This window comes from Pipistrellus hanaki, assembly GCF_964339955.1.
Source record: "Pipistrellus hanaki genome assembly, chromosome: 19".
In the NCBI taxonomy this organism is placed as follows: domain Eukaryota; kingdom Metazoa; phylum Chordata; class Mammalia; order Chiroptera; family Vespertilionidae; genus Pipistrellus; species Pipistrellus hanaki.
In genome coordinates this window covers 9,655,322-9,677,279 of record NC_140521.1, presented here as the reverse complement: position 1 = coordinate 9,677,279, position 21,958 = coordinate 9,655,322, and the positions used below count along the sequence as shown (strand labels likewise).

General features: G+C 47.8%; 1 protein-coding gene across 2 annotated transcripts in view; it reads left to right on the top strand.

Moving 5' to 3' along the window:
• Positions 1 to 21,958, top strand: part of DGCR2 (DiGeorge syndrome critical region gene 2) — a 37,270-nt gene that overhangs the window by 8,150 nt on the left and 7,162 nt on the right. Inside the window, exons 2-7 of one of the 2 annotated variants that reach the window (XM_084867925.1) lie at positions 4,911 to 5,033; positions 12,945 to 13,070; positions 14,337 to 14,547; positions 16,414 to 16,490; positions 18,903 to 19,079; positions 19,908 to 20,111. In XM_084867925.1, the coding sequence (XP_084724051.1) occupies positions 4,911 to 5,033; positions 12,945 to 13,070; positions 14,337 to 14,547; positions 16,414 to 16,490; positions 18,903 to 19,079; positions 19,908 to 20,111 (918 nt within the window). The remainder of the gene's footprint in view (positions 1 to 4,910; positions 5,034 to 12,944; positions 13,071 to 14,336; positions 14,548 to 16,413; positions 16,491 to 18,902; positions 19,080 to 19,907; positions 20,112 to 21,958) is intronic. The other variant, XM_084867926.1, reaches the window with a different exon arrangement.

The window sequence follows — 21,958 nt, the reverse complement described above, 5'->3', positions numbered from 1 at the left end:
AGTGAGAGCAGAGCCCTGTGGGGTATGATGGACCAACATGGCCTCCAGGTCCACCCTCACTCCCACTTGTCTCAGAAGCCTTGTTCCCTGGGGGGCTTTCCTTTGGAGTTCATTTCTGTGAAGGAAATATGATAGCTTGGTGCTGCCCAGGGTGTTGAACAAGGGTTAGGAACCACCCCAGAGGGCAGGCATCCCAGAGGGCCAGTTGAGACGTGATCTTCCAGGACCCCTGGATTGACTTGAGGCCTCCTGTTGCAGTCCTTTTGAGCCCCCGAACCGAGGATTAGAAGTACCTGAGAGGAAGGGGGCTTGCGTGTGGCCCAGGCGGGCTGTTTAGCTCAGTGGTTTGTTGGCCAGCGGTGGGAGGGGAGAGTCTTCAGGTTCCCCTCTCCCCTGCTGGTGTGGAGGATGCAGACCGCGTGGCGACCCACAGGGAAAGCCCAGGACAGTTGGGAAAACATTCATACACAGTATTTTACATAAATGAAATTAGTGCTTTTTACACAGTTTTTTGACATTGTCATTTGACAGTGTTTGGGGATCTTTGTAAGTTGCCTCATTCTTTTTATTTTTTTCGGGGGACACTGTAAAAACTTTATTCATAGTATTTTCTCTATCTTTTCTTTAATAAGACTGAAAACTTTCCTCTGTTGTCTTTTGTTTTGTCTCTGGAGTGTGGTTCTGAGAGAGACCTCTTATGAAAATTGTTCATCCTTCTGGCAAGGTGGCGCGGAAAGGTTGCTGAGCCAGAGAATCCCAAGAACCTGAGAGGATGGGGGTGTTGGGGGGAGTCTGGAGGTGGTGCTCCATCTCATGAAAGGGCAAGTGGCATTTAGAACCCTTAGAGAAGGTGGGGAGTTTGTAATATCATCACAGTTTTTTTCTAGAATGATCTGTGAATTGTTTCAAATGCCTGGTAATGCTTTCCTGCACCTAGTTCTGCCCTCCCAAGTCCATCCTCTGTCCTGCTGCGGTGTTCTGGCGAAGCGGCATCCCTCCCGGAGCTGTAGCCAGTCCTGAAGCCATCTGGTCCTGCGGTACCTTCTGGTTTTAAATCCTGCCGGGCGCCAGCCGAGCAAAGTGCTCCTTTCCTGCTCAGTGGCACTTATCCAGGCCTAGCCCTTGGCCTGCTTATGTTTGCTAGTTCAGGTGCTGCCCATCCTACTTGAATTCAAGCCCCTTATTCTCTCCTTCTTACCTCAGGACACAGGTAACTCTCCTTGAGAAGGCCCTCTGTGGTGTGTTTTTAGTGCTCTGTGTTATCAGTGATCTCTGTTCCGACATCTAGCCCACGTTCTGTGCTGCTGTTCCCATGAGAGCTGTTCTCCTAGAATTGTCATGTCACTTGTACCAGCGGCCCAGCCCGCCTTATTTTCAGAGCCTCTCCCTCTGGTTCAGAGTGTTGTGCTGGATAGCTATCTCTGTCCCAGCACTGCCTGTGTAGTGGGCGGAAGGAGAGCCCATGGGAACATCCTGCCTGCTGGGAAGCAGCTGTTAGCGCTTTCCAAGGAAGAATGTTGCAGCAGTCTGATGGCGGCTGTACTGCCCACTGGGAAGCTGGATCCTTCTGGTCCTGGGCGGGCGCTCCAGCATGGCGCAGGGGCTGCCTTACTGGTGGAGGCCATGGAGTGGGTTGTGGGCAGTGGGAAGAGGTGGGGTAGAATTCTCCCCTGCAGATGTTGGCAGGGAATTTTTTTATTTCCTGAGCAACATGCCTAGATGCTTCTGCTATACTAAGTCTTCCTCTATTTCTTTGTGGGCAAATGTTGTGAAATCAATTCCAAACAATTTAGGCAGCATATTAAGTTTCACACAGTCATTTGAGACAGCTCAGTTTACATAATTCAAAATGAGGCCAAGGCTTGCTGACAAAGAATAAATGGAATGTAGACAAAAATTTTGTTGCAGAGACTTGTACATTTCTACAGGCATGAGTCCCTTAAACTCACACAATGCATAGTTTACAGCAATTCTTTCATTGTGGCCAGGGGTCTAGGGGAAGGGACTCAGGAGGTCAAAACTATTTTCATAATAATACCAAGGTATCGTCTGCCTCTCTTGTTCTCTCACAAATGCACTGTGGCATTTCCAAAGGCTACTTGACATGTATTGCCGGCTAATAGGATGTGTGCTTGGGATTTCTTCTCTCCTTTTTTTTAAAAATAGGATTTTTAAAAAATTGTGTTAAAATACACATAACAAAACTTACCACTCTAACCATAGTTTAGTGTACGTACATTTAAGTGGCAGTAAGTACAGTGACAGTGTTGTACAACTATCACCCAGTGTTTATTCCAGAACTTCTTCCTTTTCCCAAACTGAAACTGTACCTCAAACTGTACCTCTCCCCCAGATGTTCTACTTTCTATTTCTGTGAATTTGACTACTCCAGGGAACTCCTATAAGTGGAAGCATTTGTCCTCTGTCTAGCTTAATTCCCTACCATAATGTCCTTAGGTTCATCCATTTTGTGGCATGTGTCAATTTCCTCCCTTTAAAAATATATATTTTTATTGATTTCAGAGAGGAAGGGAAAGTGGGGGAGAGAGATAGAAACATCAGTGATAAGAGAGAATCACTATGGCTGCCTCCTGCACACCCCACACTAGGGATTGAGCCCACAACCCGGGCATGTGACTTGACAGGGAATCGAACTGGCAACTTTTCGGTGCATTGGACGACACCTAACAAAGCCACACCAGCCAGGGCAAAAAAGTTCTCAATTTTAATGAAGTCCAATTTATCAACTTCTTCTTTTAGGGATTGAACTTCTGGTATATGTATCTAAGAAATCTTTGCCAAGGTCACAAAGATTTTCTCCTTTGTTTTCTAGATATTTATAGTTGTAGATTTTCCTCTCTAAAAATCAGTTTAAAAATTTGATATCCAATTGTCCCAGTACCATTTGTTGAAAGGATGATTCTTTCTCCAGGAAATTGCCTTTGCACCTTTCTCATAAATCAGTTGCTCACATATGTGTGGGCCTATTTTTGGACACGCTGTTCTGGTTCTGTTGGTCTTTAATGTATGTCTTGATGCTTATGCCACGCTGTTTTTGTTGTTGTTTTGTTTTTTAATGCCACGCTGTCTTGATTATTGTAACTTAGTAAGTGCTTATATCCGGTGGTGTGAATCCTCAGCTTTGATCTTACTTTTCAAAGTTGTTTTGAGTATTCTAAGTCTTTTGCATTTCTGTATGAGTTTTAGAATCACTTTGTCAATTTCCACAGAAAGGCCTGCTAGAATATTGATTTGGATTGCATTGACTCTGTAATGAATTTGGGTAGAATTGTTATCTTAACAGTATTGAGCTTACTGATCTATATCACTTCATATATCCCCATAGGTTTAGATCTTTAAAAATTTTCTCTTAGCAATAGTCTGCAATTTTCAGTGTATAGAACTTGTACATCTGTCATTACATTTATCCTTAAGTGTTTCTTGGTCTTGATGCTATTGTTATGGTAATTTTAAATATTTAAATTTCTGAAAGAGTTTGTATGGAATTGGTGTTATTTCTACCTTAAATATTTAGTAGAACTTTCCAGTGAAGCCATCTAGGCCTGGAGTTTTCTTTGTGTGAATTTTTTAAACTAAAAATTCAGTTTCTTTTATAGCTACAAGGTTATTCAGGTTATTGATTCTTTTTTGAGTGAGCTTTAGTATTTGTGACTTTCAAGGAATTTTTTAAATATTTTTATTTGATCCATATTTTTTCATTGATCCATAGGCTCTTTCGAAATGTGTGAGTTATTGCCATATAGTTGGGGGGGTTTTCCAGGTATCTTTCTGCTGTTGATTTTTTTAAGAATGTATTTTTTATTGATTTTAGAAAGAAGAAGGGAGAAGGAATAGAGAGAAACACCAGTGAGAAACATCACCTCCTGCATGTCTTTTACTAGGGGGGGGGGGGGAGTGTCCCTCAGCCCTGCCTGCAATCTCTTGCAGTCCAAGAGCCCTCAGGGGATGTCCAACTGCAGGAAGCGGACCTAAGCCGTCAATCAGACAGCCTTAGTGCTGCTACCACTGCTGTGCTCCCCAGCCATGAGCCCAGTTTCTGGCTGAGTGGCACTCCCCCTGTGGGAGCATACTGACCACCTGGGGGAAGCTCCTGCATTGAGCATCATAGCAACTGGTCATTCCACCGACAGGCCGAAACTGGCTCCCGACATCCTCCAAGGGGTCATGGATTGCGAGAGGGTGCAGGCCAGGCTGAGGAATCCCACCAGTGCACAGTTGGGGCCAGGGAAGGACATGGGAGATTGGCCAGCTGGGGAGGGACCACGAGAGGGCTTCAGGGCGTGTCCAGCCTGTCTCAGTCCTGATCGGCTGGACCCCAGCAGCAAGCTAACCTACTGGTCAGAGCTTCTGTCCCCTGGTAGTCAGTGCACATTATAGCAGCTGGTCAACTGTTTTCTGGTGGTCAGTGCATGTCATAGCAAGTGGTTGAGTGGCCTTAGCATATCATTAGCATATTACACTTTGATTGGTTGAACGGCCAACCAGACGACTGGACACTTAGCATATTAGGCTTTTATTATATAGGGTGTTTATCGAGTGTATGTGTGTTTTTTTTCAGGAGGTGAGAGGTGTACCCTCTTGTTTCTGTCCCCTCTGCAGTGCACTGCATAGCCTGATACATAACAGAAATGCCACAGTGTATATTTGAATGGTTGCACATAAAGGTCAACATTCAGGGAGAGGAGGGGTGGTAGGCTGCTCTGGATATTTGTGGCGTTTTGGGCACAGCTCTTGGCTCTTCTTTGGGGTGTGCATGCAAACCTCCAAGGAGGTGGGCTATAGGCGGGCTGCTTGGCCTATGCACATGGGACCGGGTGGTGGCAGGGCCACTCCAGGTCTCCGCTGCTACTGCCACTTCCTCAATGGCCTCTTGCCCTTTGGTTTCACAGAGCTGCGGTGCAACCCTGGGCAGTTTGCCTGTCGCAGTGGCACCATCCAGTGCATCCCTCTCCCCTGGCAGTGTGACGGCTGGGTGACTTGTGAGGATGAGAGCGACGAAGCCAACTGTCCAGGTGAGTGTTGGGCAGGCAGATGCACGTGGCCCATGCTTCCCATCAGAGGAGATGGTGTCGACTGGTACCCAATGCTGTATCCATGTGCTGGAAGGTTATTTTGAGCTCCTCCTGTTTCTCCCCGCCCCCCCCCCCCCTCTTTCTAAATAGATGCCTAACACAGGTAGAGTAGATCTCAGAAGTTTTAAGAGGCAGGGTGAGCATTGTGAGGTAAGAGAGGTATCCATGATGCCACATTTTGGGAGGTGCTGCTGGACTGGAGACCAGCACCTGAGTGTGGTGGCTTCTTCCCCTCCCGCTGGCCTGGGTTTGGAAGTAGGGGTCTGTGAGACTTGGCCGGAATCCTGACAAGGGTCACCTAGACTGGCCTGGCTCTGCCTGTCTGTCCTGCTCACTCAGTCACTAGCAGTCTTTCTCCTGATGGTGTGTGTGCTCACAAACTCAGAATGCCACAAAGAGTAAATTGTTGGTCCTCCACCTGGTTTTTGCTCCAGTGCTCTCAAAGATATAACACCCCATGAGTAATGGTGTTCACCACACCCCGGGTTCTCGGCTGAGTTAGGATGGACAGTGTAGTGTCTTGCGTGTACTTCTGCATGAGTATGTGAGAGAGACACACACACATACACATGCTAATATGTTTAAGATCTGGGTGGTTTTTATAAAAGCCCTAAGAGAAAGGAATCTCAGACCTTAACTCTCGGCCTCACACTCAAATTTCTTCACAACCTGGCTTGTTTTTGTGCCAATCGTTATTTTCTTTCCTATGACTCAGCTAGGCTACTTCCTATGCCCATCCCGTTAAGAATTTTTAGCCTGGCCAGTGTGACTCAGTGGTTGACTGTCAACCTATGAACCAGAAGGTCACAGTTCAATTCCCAGTCAGGTAATATGCCCAGGTTGCAGGCTTCATCCTCAGTATAGGATATGCAGGAGGCAGTCGGTCAACTTTTCTCTCTCATCATAGATGTTTCTATCTCTCCCTCTCCCTCCTTCTCTGAAATCAATTTTTTAAAAATTAAAAAAAAAGAATTTCCTAGCCACATGCTTCATTTATGCCTTTCTTTTTTCCTGGGATCCTCTTGGTTTGTTTCAGTGTGGACAGATCCTGCCTATCCTTCAAGGCTTGGCTAGACGATACCACAACAAGAAGGCATCTGTGGGCTCCATGGCTATAGGTTGGCTTCTGCTAATACCTGCTCTGTCCCTCTGTGGCAGCACATAGAACCGCTGGTAATTCACTTGTGCCCATGCTTGATCTCTCCTTCCAGACTGAGTTCCCTGAGGGCAGGAGACCGTCTTCTTCCTCAGTGGGACGAGGTCCTTTTCAGCAGTCAGTTAATGAAAGGAGTCTTGTCACTCCTATAAGCCAGGTGTTGAAAAAAACTCCAACTAGCGCATCAGGAGGGATATCAGTTAGAATTTGACATTTGAGCTTGGGACAGTTCATTGAGGGATGGTTCCAGAACAAGAAATAAAGGTGGTCTATTTGGACTTTATTTGTCTAAAATGACCCCTGTAAAGGGACCCATTTTAAAAAATAATTCTTTTTTAAAATATATACTTTTTTTTTTTTTTTTTTGATTTCAGAGAGGAAGGGAGAGAGAGAAACACAATGAGGAGAGAGAATCATGGATCAGTTGCCTCCTGCATGCCCCCTATTGGGGATTGAACCCACATCCCAGCTATGTGCCCTTGACAGGAATCGAACCTAGGACCCTTCAGTCCACAAGTCGATGCTCTATCCACTGAGCCAAACTGGCGAGGTTGGTACTCATTTTTAAATCATCCCTTACACCTGTTCTTCCTTCATTAGGTGAGCATGTCTGTGGTTGTGCCTACCTTTCCAAATATGAGTTTGAATGGTGGTGGCTGGTTTAGGAGCCTCTGGGATAGCTCTCGTCGGGGAAGACTACCTGGTCATTCCTTGGGTCACAGCCCAGATAGTGTGAACTTCCCAGTGTTTGAGAATTTCCTATATGCTGGTTCAGCCTGGTGAGGACTGGTGATCGTGCCTGGGAGCTCCTCCTGGAGTGACTTACAGGGTGAGGCTTCACATCTAGCCTCCTAGAGAGTTTTCTGAACAAAGAACCAAATGACTCTTGGCTTGCTTTAAAATGGGGGCATGGCGGAAACTGGTTTGGCTCAGCGGTAGAGCGTCGGTCTGCGGACTGAAACGTCCCGGGTTCGATTCCGGTCAAGGGCATGTTCCTTGGTTGCGGGCACATCCCCCGTGGGGGGTGTACAGGAGGCAGCTGGTCGATGTTTCTCTCTCATCGACGTTTCTGGCTCTCTATCTCTCTCCCTTCCTCTCTGTAAAAAATCAATAAAATATATTTTAAAAAATAAAATAAAATAAAATAAAATAAAATGGGAGCATGGCGGAAACTGGTTTGGCTCAGTGGATGGAGCGTCGGCCTGTGGACTGAAAGCTCCTGGGTTCGCTTCCGGTTGCAGGCACATCCCCAACAGGGGGTGTGCAGGAGGCAGCTGATCAATGGTTCTCTCTCATCGATGTTTCTAACTATCTATCCCCCTCTCTGTAAAAAAAAATAAAATATATTTTTAAAAAATAAAATGGGAACATGGTTTATCTGCTGTTTTCAAAGCACCTTTTGGCTTAGCTTTGAACGTTATGTGTAATAACTGCCCTGTTATAGATATTGAAAACAATTATAGGCACTCAGCCAAGACCGGTTTGGCTCAATGGATAGAGCGTCGGCTTGGGGACTGAAAGGACCCGGGTTCGATTCCGGTCAAGGGCATGTACCTTGGTTGCGGGCATATCCCCAGTAGGGGGGTGTGCAAGAGGCAGCTGGTCGATGACTCTCTCTCATAGATGTTTCTAGCTTTCTATCTCTCTCCCTTCCTCTCTGTACAAAACCAATAAAAAAAGATAAATAAATAAAATAAAATAAAAAGAGGCAAAAAAAAAAAAAGAAAAGAAAAAAAAGAAAACAATTATAGGCACTCTTACGGTTCAGCTTCATCTATCGTTGCTCTGTGGACTTGCTGTAGGCAGGAACTAGATCTAATTTCTCTTTTGGGTTACTTGATTGGCACAGAGGGTTGCAAGTCCACTCAGTGTAAGTGTTGATTTGAAGCTACATAGGTTCCTGTATTTTCTCCCCAGATAGAAAAATAAAGTCTATCCTACAGATCCCAGAGTTCTGAGTTTGACATGCTTGTTCTAGGCTCAGACCATTGAGTGGGTGATGACAAGTGTGCATGCGCAAACTCACCAAGGACTAACCAGTGGACCACTCCATCCAGAGCTTAATCAGTTTGCTTTTGAACATAGACTTCAGGACTCTGGAGTGACCACACGATATTATTTCATTGCCCTGTAAAAGCCTGCTAAAATTGCAATAAGATATAAGGCCACAGGGGCAGAGAAAAGATGTAGCAATAAACCATAATTTCACTGTGGTTTTGTCAGATACAAAATGGGTAGTATGCTAGATATAGGCTGGACATATAGTATGCTAGATATAGGCTGCCTTTGGGGTTGGAACGCTCAGACCCCCTGCCAGTAGGCTTTTGGGTATCATTTGCCCATGAGGTCCTTCCCATGGAATTTGGAAAGTGGAAAAGAGGTAGAAGAATCCTTCTTCCTCTGGCCCTGATGTGGATGTGTGGTAGACAGGTGAGTGAGTGCAGTGGCTTCCACATCCCTCACGGCCGGCCGTCTGAAGGCCGCAGGGCAGCTGTGGTCTGACAGCGTTTCCTGCTGTTTCTCACCGGTGGGTGGCAGCAGCAGCTTCCTGACTCTGGGTGCAGCTACAGTGTCACATAGACAGTTAGAGGTGGCCCACTTGACGCAAACCTTTTCAGTTGTTTCCAAAGCACTGCTTCCCTGTATTAAACCCCTTTGTGTTTGAAATAGCTGGCATGGTTCCTGTTCTCCTTGCTGAACCATCTTTGATCTAAATGGGAACTAACAGAAGACGTGTAAACTTTTTAATGGAGAAAAATTTACACTTTATTAAGAGTCATTAAAGAAAACTTTTGAGGCAGGATGTTCTTGGCTAGGAAGACTTAATGTGTTAAAGTTGCCTATTCTTCTTATATTGATCTCTGGACTCAGTGCATCTCTAAAGGGTTTTTTTGAGAAATGTGGCAAATCAGTCCTAAGAGGTTTGGAAGAATGATGTCTGATATTGTTAGGGCACTCTGAAGAAGAGTAAGGAATGAGCACTTGCCATACCAGTGTCAAGGCTTACTTTACAGTTGGCTCAGGGGAGCATGAATTGGCCAGTAGAACAGGAGAGCTGCCAGAAACATGATATATGCTGGAGGTGGAATTACATATCACTGGGCAAAGGTTAGATCCTTAAGTATGTAGTGCTGTGACAGTCGGAAAAGAAGGAAATTGGATCCCTAATGTACAGCATGCAGGAAAAAAGAAAAACTTCTAGAAGATAACAGAGAACACCTAAGATCTTCCTTTATCACAGGTAGCAATAAAGAATGTGAACAGGGCCTTGGGGACTTACAGGTTCACCCAACATCAGCAGAATCACATTTTACGCTCTCTTGTGTTAGAAATCCCCGTTTGGTAAGTTAACTGTTATTTGACATACTGAGTAACGTCTGATTTTTTTTTTTTAATATATTTTATTGATTTTGTACAGAGAGGAAGGGAGAGAGATAGAGAGTTAGAAACATCGATGAGAGAGAGTCATCGATCAGCTGCCTCTTGCACACCCCCTACTGGGGATATGCCCGCAACCAAGGTATATGCCCTTGACTGGAATCGAACCCGGGACTCTTCAGTCCCCAAGCCGACGCTCTATCCATTGAGCCAAACCGGTCCCGGCTGATTTTTTTTTTTACCATGATTTTAAACCTGTTTTTGTGTAAAGTAGGAAAGTGATGTGTGTGCTGAAGAGGCTCCAGTCAGTCTTGCCCTCTCCACTTAGAGGTTATAAGCTCATCTGGACCTAATATATTTCTTCAAGTTCTAGAAACACAAATGAGAATCACTCAACCAACGTACATGCCCCTGACCGGAATCGAACCTGGGACCTTTCAGTCCACAGACCAACGCTCTACCACTGAGCCAAACCGGTTTCGGCCAGACTGCCTTTCCTTACCTATTTCACTATTGCCCCTTCACCCCATGCTGCAGATGGCCTCTCTTCTGCAAAGTCAGCACCCAGGCCACCTGGTGATAGCCCAGCAGTACAACGTTACCCTTTCTTTCTCTTCCCCCTCTGTCCTAGATCAGTGTGCTGCCAGAATTTCAAAGCATGCAATATTTAGTCAGGGGCACTGACCTCTTTACCCTTATATTGTCAAATTTAAAAATGACAGCAATCAACACAACAAGAGCTGTCCGGTGTGAATGAATCGTGGATATATATATATATATATATATATATATATATAGTTATGCCACAGAATTTCAATAATTAGTTTATGTGTGGCATGAGATGAAAAGGATTGAAAGTCTCTGTCGTGGATCCATCTGTCTGTGAGCATTGTGGCCTGTCATAGACCAGGTGCTGTTCTTGGTCTGGGGAAGAGGCCAAGACGTAAAGTGGAATCACGGGCCTTGCTCGTTTGAGCAGACAGAAGAGAGATGTGAAATTTAGGTGCGGCTTCTACCACACCCAAGCTTGTCCTGAGGCCTGTCCCAGACATGCCTGCCTTTGCCCAAGCTGTGCCCTCTGCTGGGAAGCCCTTCTGTTTGTTCCCTTCCCTCATCTCCCGATCCTAAATCCACCCTCCCTCAGGAGACACTGTGGATCTTCCCCTTAGTGTGCCAGGCACTGTCTGGAGAAGGGAGGAGGAGGGCTTTGTAGCCCTGTCCCTGTGCCAGAACTGTCAGTCTCCTCCCAGGAGCAGAGGCGCTCGGGGTGTGTGCATGGAGCACTCCCGGCCTAGAGAGATGGTGCAGGGGCCCACAGGGCGGGGTGTTGGAAGAGAGCAGCTGCAGCCTCAGGCCACCTTCCACAGGGTCAGCAGCAAACGAGGTGGTTGTGTTGGTGATGAGATCACTCCTTGAAGATGCTTTTCCTTTGAGGTCTTTGCTTTATCTCAGACACTGGTAGCACATTTTATATTTTAGAATGATTGGCAATGAAAGGACACCTGAACCCCATTATATGCCTGAGAAGGAGCTGGGAGTACTCTTCTCAGTGCTTAGTGGGGGAGAGCCGAATCGGGTGGGGCTCATAACTTCTCAGGGTCTCAGAAGAAAATAATGAGGCACAAACAGATTTATGTACAAGTCATTCAGTGCAACCCTTCTTAGAGTATTGGAAGAATGCAAACAACCTAAATTTTGCACCATAGGTCCAAAATTTGGCATAGGAGATGGTGGTAATTAAAGAAATTCATTCACAGAATACCATGCAGCCATTAAAAATGGTCTTCTTAAGTTTATTTCAGAATATGGAAAGCTGTTTATAGTCTTAAGCTTATAAAGCAAATTTTAAAATAGTTTTAAGGATTTATGTAGAAAAAAGAGACTGAAGGGTGGGCTCTCACATAGTAATGGGTTAATATGCTTTGTCTTTCCAAACATATTTTTCAAATATTTTGCCTTGAATATTTATTTTATAATGAGAAAAAATAGATTATTTACAAAATAAAAATATCAGAGTCTGTAATAATAGTAGAACCAGATGGCTAGCGACACTTTAGTCAGTGGGGCTAATTGCCAGCCAGTCTGGGAAGGTGGGTTTGTGGGACACCACCTCGCCTTCCAACTACTTGCCTACACCCACCAGGTTCCTCCACCCCCCCTGCCACGCCACGCCCTTGCCAAAGGTTACACACGGCGATTCCCCCTTCATGCTCCCAGGGGAGGCTCCCAGCAGTCCGGGGGCAGGAAGGCAGCCTGTGCTCTGGAAGAAACCCCAAGGGGCTAGAGCAAGCATGGTAAAGTGAGGCATGTGGCCCGCTGGCCGCGAGTTTGACATGCTTGGGCTAGAGCTACTGAAGGATTTGCAGCAGGAATGGCTGACTCTGTGCTGTGCCAGCAGTAGCCTGTTAGAAAATGCAATGAAGTATAGTAGAAAAATGAAGACTGCTAAGGGATAATTTTAATAAGATGTGCATATAACCCATTTGATACAAACAGAAACCTTTTATAGCGTTCTTAAGAAGACCTGAATAGCCCTGGCCGGTTTGGCTCAGTGAATAGAGTGTGGGCCTGCTGACTGAGGGATCCCAGGTTCAATTCTGGCCAAGGGCACATGCACGGGTTGTGAGCTTGATCCCCCTCAGTAGGGGGCATGCAGGAGGCAGCCAATCCATGATTCTCTGATCATTGATGTTTCTCTCTATATATCTCTCTCCCTTCCTCTCTGAAATTAATTTTTTTTAAATATATTTTTATTGATTTTTTACAGAGAGGAAGGGAGAGAGAGAGAGAGTTAGAAACATCGATGAGAGAGAGTCATCGATCAGCTGCCTCTTGCACACCCCCTACTGGGGATATGCCCGCAACCAAGGTACATGCCCTTGACCGGAATCGAACCCGGGACCTGTCAGTCCCCAAGCCGACGCTCTATCCATTGAGCCAAACCAGTTTTGGCTGAAATTAATTTTTTTTTAAAATGGGTCTTCTGTTAAGAATATTAAAAAACAAAACAAACCCTGAATAAATGGAGAGGGATAGAAAGCCAGAAACATTGATGAGAGAGAAGCATCGATCAGCTGCCTCCTGCACACCCTCCATTGGGGATGTGCCCCAACCAAGGCACATGCCCCTGACCGGAATCGAACCTGGGACCCCTCAGTCCGCAGGCCGACGCTCTATCCACTGAGACAAGCTGGTTCTGTCAAAACCCTGAATAAATGGAATATATGCTCTCACACGTCTGGTCTCCCAGCCTCAAGTAGTCTGCCCACTCTGCTGTGAGAGCAGTGCTTACAGTCCACTTTTCTTTTTGCTTTCAGAAGTGACTGGGGATTCTCGACCTTACCATGGGAAGGAAGCTGTGGATCCGAGGCAGGGGCGGGCCCGAAGTGGCGACCCCACGCATTTCCACGCAGTGAATGTGGCACAGCCTGTTCGCTTCAGCAGTAAGTTGCAGACCTGCCCTGTTTGTGATAAAGCCTCATAACTATATGTTCCCTGGCTCTCCCAGTATCATTTGGCTGTGTGAAGGGTACAATGTGACTTTTAAAACAGCCCTTCAGAGCAGTTTGGCATAATCCTTCTTTGGTAAGAGGCTGCACAGTGGCCCAGCCAAGGCCATCCAGGTTGAGAGTGGTGAATCCTTGACACCAATTCAGGCTATGGAACCAGTTGCTTACAAGATGGCTGCCTTTCAGAGCTGGGCTGCAGAAGTCTTCTCACCACACAGACACTCAGGTCCCCTCGGCTTTGAGCTCTGAACTCCAGGGATTATCACAGGGATGCAGGGCAGGAAACAGCCTCTGAGAGCTCACACAGCCAGTGGGGCAGCCCCTGGAATTGTGGCTCTCAGCTCCATGCACTGTCTTTTCATCTCTACCTCCTTTCTTTGAATCGGTAATCTACCTAGGGAATAATTCCACAAAGCTCAACAGATACAAAAAGATGTTCCCTCTCTCTGTTGCCCCCACTCACTGGCTTCTGTCCCCAGAGGGCTTCCTCATACCATTTGGTATGGAGCCCTGCCACCCTCAGGGTGGGTCCACCTGGCAAGAAGATATCTGGCCCATCTCGTCTAGCGGAACTCTGACTCCAACTGGCTACTTGGCTTTTGCCCACCGTGGGACCACCTGGGCCTCATTTCCTCATCTGCAGAAGGCAGGAGTAGCTCCCACAGCCTCAGTGGCCTTCCAGCTATGACCTCCTGAGCTTCTGTTCTAAGGCAATACTAGCCAGCACCTATATGAACAGAGAACCAAGGAGTAGGCCTAAGAAGTTGTGGGCTTGCTGGCAGGGTGAACAGAAAGCCAGCATTTGGGCAGTGAGGGCCAAGTGAGCAGGGAACCTCCTTGCTCGCTCCTACCAGGCCTTGCAGTGAGCTGGTGTGGGCAGTTCTGCCATCTTGTCAACCAGACTTATCCAGAGAATGAAATGTTTTATCCAAAGAGTCCATCAGTCAGTCTTTACTGCCAAGTAAATTAAAGACCTTATACAAATGGGAAGACTCACCACTGAATATACTTGTCCTTTAGATTGCATCTATATTGTAGAGAAACTTGAGTATGCGGTCCTTAGGGGACAGAAATTTTCCTCTTGAGCTTCAGTTTCCCCATTTCTCTAGGGTGATTTCTGAGCAACATATGTAATTTTGTTTTGGAGTGCGGATCCTAATTTGGGGGGACAACTCCCCTTCCGTCCTTCATGTTTCCTAGGGAAGTGTCCGACAGGGTGGCACCACTATGAGGGCACGGCCAGCTGCTACAAGGTCTACCTGAGTGGAGAGAACTACTGGGACGCCGCACAGACCTGCCAGCGCGTCAATGGCTCCCTTGCCACCTTCTCCACCGACCAGGAGCTGCGTTTCGTCCTGGCCCAAGAATGGGACCAGCCAGAGCGGAGTTTCGCTTGGCAGGACCAGCACAAGTGAGTCCTGGTGGGAACCCAGGGCCGGGGTTCAGGCCAGTGCCCACCAAGCACATGGCCTTTTGGGGAAGAGCAGCTCCACCCCCTGGAAATATTCAGCGGTTTAGAGTGGGCATTGAGATCGGGTGGGGGTCTTGGAAGAACAGAGATGGGGTGCCACCTTGGGTCAGTCTCTTGTTGATCGTCTGTAGGTTCAGCTGCGTGTGCTGACCTGTAAAGAGACTTGGCCTGCATCAGGAGGGGCTGCTCAGTGTGGGCTTTTCTAGGCCCAGCACAAGGGGCGCACGGGTGGCTGGTAGTTCCTTCCAAGAAAATGGGCTTTGTCAGGCCCGCTGCTCAGTGATTTCAATGGGCTCGATCACTCAGTCCCAGAAACCACAGGAGACCAGTGGGCAAGAAGACTGAGGCCCAGCGGACAAGCAGGTGGGCACAGGCACAACTGGCTGGGTGTGTCTGGGTTCCAACCCCTGCAGGCTAACTCCAGAACCGGGCTCTTGACCCCAGGCTCTCCAGCAATGAGGAGCAAGTGTGGAAACTGGCCGACTGCCAGCATCTCCCAGGCCCTGGGCTGTGGGGCAGGCATGTGCTATGGCCTGTGGTTGTCCTCATGCTGCCTCATCCACACTGCTGGGCAGGAGTGCGAATTGCAGAGCTGGCCAGACTGCCAGGGCTCCCTCCCAGCAATGGCACAGGCTGCCGTATTAGCAAGAGGACCATGTCAAGTGGACAGAGAGCCTGCATTTTAAGACCTGAGCTGGGTTTTGGGCTCTACCATCATATCCCGTGACATTGGCAAATCATGATACCGCAGCTACCAAATGAGAAGAATAATTCCTAGTTCACAGGGTGGTTGTAAGTTCATGAAAGAGCGAGAGGGCTCAGCCCCGTAGATAGGGAAACACCCTGTCCCCTTCAGGTGGGCGTGTGCATGGCAGTAGGCTGAAGGGGCAGAGTGGCACAATGCCATGGCTCCCTCGGTGGTGGTGGACTTACTGAAGGCACCTCCAGGCTGGGCTGAAAGGCTTGGATGAGGGGCAAACACTCAACAGGTGGCTGTGGCAATCGACCCGGTTCGCGTGCACTGCCCCCACAGGGCTGCGACTTGTGTTCTGGGAGCGGTTGCAGGCCTGGGCGAGCTGACTCTGAGCGTGAGCATGCTTTTACCCACCCCTGCAGTGTATACCTACAGGTGTTTGGTTTTTATTGAGATTAATTCACATGCCATAAAACTCACTCCTTTAGAGGGTGCTGTTCTGTGCCTTTAGTGCAGCGGTCGCCAACCAGTGGACCACTGGTGGTCCATGAGGTCTAAAGGTTGGTGACCGCTGCTTTAGTGTGTTCACAGGGTTCTATGTCCATCGCAGGTAAGGTTGGTCTTGCTTAGAATTTGAAAGCTTTTTTGTGTTTTTGTTTTAAGTATGTTTTTTATTGATTTCAAAGAGGAAGGGAGAGGGAGAGAGAGATAGGAGCATCAGTGATGAGAGAGAATCATTGATTGGCTACCCCCTGCACCTGCCCAACACTGGGTCATGACCCTGACCAAGAATCAAACTGTGACCACTGGTCTATAAGTCGACACTCAACCACTGAGGCACACCGGCCGGGCTGAAAGCTTTCCTGGAACAGCTAATAAGACAGTCTTGGCAGGAGTCACTAAGATAAAACTTTTTCTGACCTGTGAATTTATTCTTTAGAATTTTTATGTATTTTATTAAAAGTAAGTATTTTAAAACTTTAAAAAGTCATTAGCATTTTGGAGGCTCAGTACTTTAATGGCAGTGTAACTATTAAAATACACTCATGCACAATCAGTGGCTGCTCTCCTGCTGCCATGCTAAGGTTCTTTGCATTTCCGCCCTCTCGCAGGTTGTGGGTTGGCTACCAGTATGTCGTCACCAACCGGAACAGCTCCTTAGAAGGCCACTGGGAGGTATCATTCAAAGGTAAGCCTTTCTGGGCCCTGACCGACTAGTTCAGTTGGTTAGTGTTGTCCCGAAATGCCAAGGTTGCAGGTTTGGTCCTCAATCAAAACCTAAGTATCCACCAGTGAATTCATAAATAAGTAGAACAATTTGATGTTTCTCTTCCTCTCTATAAATTTAAAGAAAAAGAAAAAAGCGTAAACCTCTTCTGAAAAGAGTTGTTGAGTATGAAATTGAGGTTTACCATCCTGAACAGGATATATTGCTAGGGTCTCCTCTCCCCCACCCTCTCATCAGTGGGGCCTGGCCCGTTAGGGGTACCTGATGCAGGGGACGTGGGGAGGAATGGGCCCCACATCACGGGAGGGCTCTGATGACCAGCAGGCCCTCTTCCAGGCTGGGGTCTTTTCTGGAACACATGGTTGCTTCTTACTTGGCCAGATTTTTAGACTCACTATCCTCCCTTTACTGTTAAGGACTTTAGGGCATAAAAATGAGCATACAGAGTGTGCAGCTGGCATGAGCCAGGGAGGGAAGTTCAAGCTTCCTAGGACAGAGAAGTTCGGAAATCCAAAACTTGAAGGAAAGCGGTCAGGCAGAGAGAATTAAAATAGAGGAGTTTGCTGGAGTGAGAGACATAGGGATCTTCTCTGACTCCTCTCATACTTTACTCCCTTTCAAATGTGTCCAAAATCTCATCACTTGTTGCCAAATTGCAGCCGCCAAATCTGCCATTAGTCACCTAAATTACTGCAGCCACCGCTGCCAGCCTGGTCTCCTTGCTCCCATCCCCACCCAGCCCAGTCTCCTCGCATGGCTGCGCGAGAGTCCTCTACTCCTCTGCCGAGCTGTTTGTGCCTCTCCTCCCGCAAAGCCACTGTCCTCACTGAGGGTGCAGCGCCCTTCCACCGCGCTCCCGGCCCTCTTCAGCCACAGGGGTGCCTGCTCTTCTCGCCTTCTCTTCCCTTGGGTCACCTTTGTTCCCATTGAACCCTCCCTGGGCCACTGATTCCTGGCTCAGGCTCATTCCAGGGCAGTGCCGGAGAAGCAGTGGAGCCAGGCTGGCCCTGGCTAGTGTCTGGGACTGGCTTGGGGATTAAGTGGAGCCTGCTGTGCCAGGCTGCCTGGATGGCACAAACGGATTACAGTGAACACCTGCTTCCCTTGGCAAGTCTGGAATTGCGCTGGGCCGGAGGTCGGCACCAGGCTGTTGTTGGCAGAAATGTATCGCAGGGCTGCTGGCAGCGGCGCACTTCATGGCACCTCCCTGCCTGGAGGATGAGGAAGCCTGGCCTGGATTTTTCCAGACTCCACCTGAACTCCCTTTTGTTGCTGCTGGTATATCTTGCTGCATCGCTATTGTAATTCTTAGCCATGACTGTGGCTGGATGCAGGGTCCCTTGAATCCCAGCAAAACAGTGAGCCTGTGAGTGACGTGAGCCCCACCAAACCCAAGCAGTCAGGAATGGTAGTGCAGCCCTCGTCCTCCATTCTCTGTCTGAGGCTGCCTTCACCTCTGTGCTGCAGCTGTTTTTGCTATAGCAGCCATGACCTTCCACATGTATACTTACTCTGTGTTCAGAATCTGTCTTCACTCCCCCACCCTCCCTTAGATGTCAGCTCCACAAGGCAAGTTGTCCTTGTACAGTGTCCCCTGAGGGCCTGTTTACAGGATTAGGGCTTGCCAATATTTGTTATATCTGAGGGAGAATGATCAGGAGACTGTACTAGATTATGGGACTTAGGAAAGAGGCTTAGAGGTTCATGGCCCCCTCCCCCACCACCCCTGTACCCCCATCCTGGAGTTCAATGGTAGCGTGGTTTCTGATCACCTGATTTCCAACTTGGAATGCAATAGCCGAGTGGATTACAGTCTCACTGGAGCTGGGAGTGGGTCCCAAGGAGCCTTCCAGGAGTTCACCAGGCCAGCTGATGCTCCGAGTGGGTGTAGGGACCACATTTCTGTCTAAATTATGCATTCATGGCAGAAGCAATGGGCATCTTCTTGAGTTCTCTATCAGTCAATACTCTTGTAAAGGAGAACTTTCCTCTCCCTATTTATTTATTTGTTCATTTTATTCATATGAACTCACACATTTTCATTATTGTGTTATAACCTATTGCTTCACTCTTCATGTCGTTCTGCCTTTAAACAACCCGGCTAAGTATAGTCCTCCTCTGGCTTGTGTGTGTGCTTGCCTCCCCGGCCTACGGAGCATGGCCCCCATCGCCCAGTGTGAAACCTGCTCTCGGTGGAGCTAAGGGAGGCTGTGAATTAATGCCGTAACTGCAGTACAGCTCCGTTTGGTGGTCCATGAGCTCTTTGACTGATGGTCCACTTCAGGGTGGGCCTCGGACCTGTGAAGACTGCACATGGTTCAGATGTTGACATTATGCTGCAATGGCCATCCCTCCCTTTTGTCTCCCCTGTAGGTTCCTCAGAGGTTTTCCTGCCCCCAAACCCCATCTTCGCCTCCGCCATGCCTGAAAGTGAAAATGTGTTCTGCGCCCAGCTCCAGTGCTTCCACTTCCCCACCCTCCGCAACCACGACCTGCACAGCTGGCATGCGGAGAACTGCTACGAGAAGTCTTCGTTTCTTTGTAAAAGAAGTAAGCCACCTGGAACTTGACTCCTTTATGAGCTGGAAGGAATGGTGCTCTTGTGACAATGTGGCTTTCTAATTTCAGAAACTCTCAAAACTAAACTTCTGCCAAGACTGGTTTGGCTCAGTGGATAGAACGTCGGCCTGCGACTGAAAGGTCCCAGGTTCGATTCCGGCCAAGGGCATGTACCCTGGTTGAAGGCACATCCCCAGTAGGGGGTGTGCAAGAGGCGGCTGATCGATGTTTCTTTCTCATTGATGTTTCTAACTCTCTATCCCTCTCTCTTCCTTTCTGTAAAAAATGAATTAAAAAAATATTTTTTAAAAAAACCACAAAAACTAAACTGCTTAGGCATCTTTTTATTATTTATTTATTTATTTATTTCAGAGAGGGAAGGAGAGGGAAAGATAAAAACATCAATGATGAAAGAGAGTTATTGATTGGCTGCTTTCTGCACATCCCCTACTAGGAATTGATCCTGCAACCCTGCATGTGCCCTTCACCGGAATCGAACCTTGGACCCTTCAGTCCACAGGTCGATGATCTGTCCACGGAGCCAAACCAGCTAGGGCTTAAGTAGCATAAAAGCAGACACTTCTATGGGCTTTCCCCTGGAACCTGGCACTCTCTGTTCTAGCTTCTAGGTTTGCAGCTAGGTGTGCCCTGGCCAGGTGTGCATTGTCCTCACAGAGTGTGTAATGCTCTCTCTTGAACAGCACTCACAGGAGGGGGTTCTCAGGCTCATCTTGCCGGCTCCTCTGTTGTTGTTTGTGGGGAGACTCGGAGCTGGTTCTGCTGGTAACATACGTTTGTGTTTGTGTGTGTCTGTTGCAGGTCAAACATGTGTTGACATCAAGGACAATGTGGTGGATGAAGGGCTCTACTTCACCCCCAAAGGAGATGACCCGTGCCTGAGCTGCACCTGCCATGGAGGGGAGCCAGAGATGTGCGTGGCTGCCCTCTGCGAGCGGCCCCAGGGCTGCCAGCAGTACCGCAAGGACCCCAAGGAGTGCTGCAAGTTCATGTGTCTGGACCCAGGTGAGACTGATGCTGGTCACAAGTCAGCCTCCCCATTCAGGGCCATAGGCTTCATGGTTCAGTGCTTCCTCAGTGGCAGGGGCTTGTGAGAAGTGGAGTCCACAACACATGGCATAGCAGCGGTGGCAGCATTTGCCCACAGAGCTGTCTCAGGCTTTGATCAGCAAATACTCTAATGCACCGGTGTCTCTCACACAACCGGCCTCCTCTAACTGCTGTCTCTCAGGTTGGTTCATTTTAGCTGTAGGGTTGCAGATGTTCACTGATGAACTTGAACTTGAGTGTGGCTATATGTTCACAAATCAACTGTAATTGATGACTTCAGAACTATCTCCTTTCCTTTTTAAGACTAAGAGCAAGACTTCCAACTTACATACGAGTTTGAGCTCTTCCTGTTTTCTGAGTGTGGTGATGTAGTGGGTAGTGACAATTTTCATTACTTAACAGTAATCAATTTTTGCTATTAGAATCTTTAAGAAAAACATTAAATCTAAAACTCCTCACTAGGTGGCACTTTGCAGGTGGACACTGTGCAACCATGTGGTCTCTGGGTGATATTTCTTCCACTTTCAAAAAAGACCAGCAGGTGGGGCTCCTGCTCTGTAGGACACGTCACAGTTCATGTGGTGTACTGGATGGTTCACCACGCCAATGCAGTTGACATCTTTGTATGAATTCACAATCTCAGGAGAAATGTAAACAAAAAGCATAAATTTGTTTTCTCTCTTGGCTGCCACAGTACGAGAGTGACGTGGGCAGAGACTTGTGAAAAGCCCGGACTCAGGCCCTGCAGAAAAGCAGCTTGGGTGGGCGTGATAGTTCTTTCCATCCCTTGGGGCCCCATGGATGAAAGCTGGTTTGCCTAGTTAGCGGGAACTGGAGCTGGCACATGAGAGCCACAACAACAACTGTTCCAGAGAGCTGTCTTTTGCAGAGAGTTGTCACGAAGGCTGCCGGCAAGAGGGCAGATCAGTGTCAGAAGCTACTCAAGGCTCAGCAAAAGGGGTGCTGTGGCCCATATCCCATCAGAGGTGCACAGTTGGCTGTGGAGAGTGCAGAGGCCATGTATGACCAGATGTAGATACACAAGAATGACTGGTCTGTGGGCTGAGTGGCTTGTGAAGCCCGCCCAGCTCTGAGGACTTCTCAGGAGACCAGGGCCCTCAGGCCACACCTGTGTACCAGACAGCATAGCCCGGGCCTTCCCCTGCCCCTGACCTCGGCCTTGTTCTGCAGGCTCCTGACAGCCTTCCAGGTCAGGTGCCTTCTAGGAAGTGTCCCTCTAACAAGGCAAGATTGTCTGCTCTCACTAGTCTGTTCAGGGTTGTACAGGATATCAGGGCACATGCCCAGGAGGCAGCTGATCAATGATTTTCCCTCATCACTGATGTTTCTTTCTCTACCTCTCCATTCCTCTCTAAAAACAATTAAAAAAAAATATTTTTTAAATAAAATAAATACATACTTAAAATAATAATAATAATAATAATAATAATAATAATAATGATGCTAGGCTTGCCTGGGCAGTGTGGCTTGGTTGAGTGTCGTACCATGTACCCAGGGATCGCTAGCTCAATTCCCATTCAGGACATATACCTGGGTTGCTGGCTTGATCCCCAGTAAGGGCTGTGCAGGAGACAGCCAAATGATGTTTCTCTTTCATCGATGTTCCTGTCTCACTCTCACTCTCCTTCCCTCTCCCTCTGAAATCAGTAAAAACCAATTTTACAAAAAGAATGCTAGGATGGAGGGAGATGCCAGAGCCCTCCACGGAGATGCTGCCTGGGCCCTGAGACCCCACTGCCTCTGCCCAAAGATTTTGGGTGCAGTCCAGACTCCAGCTCTGT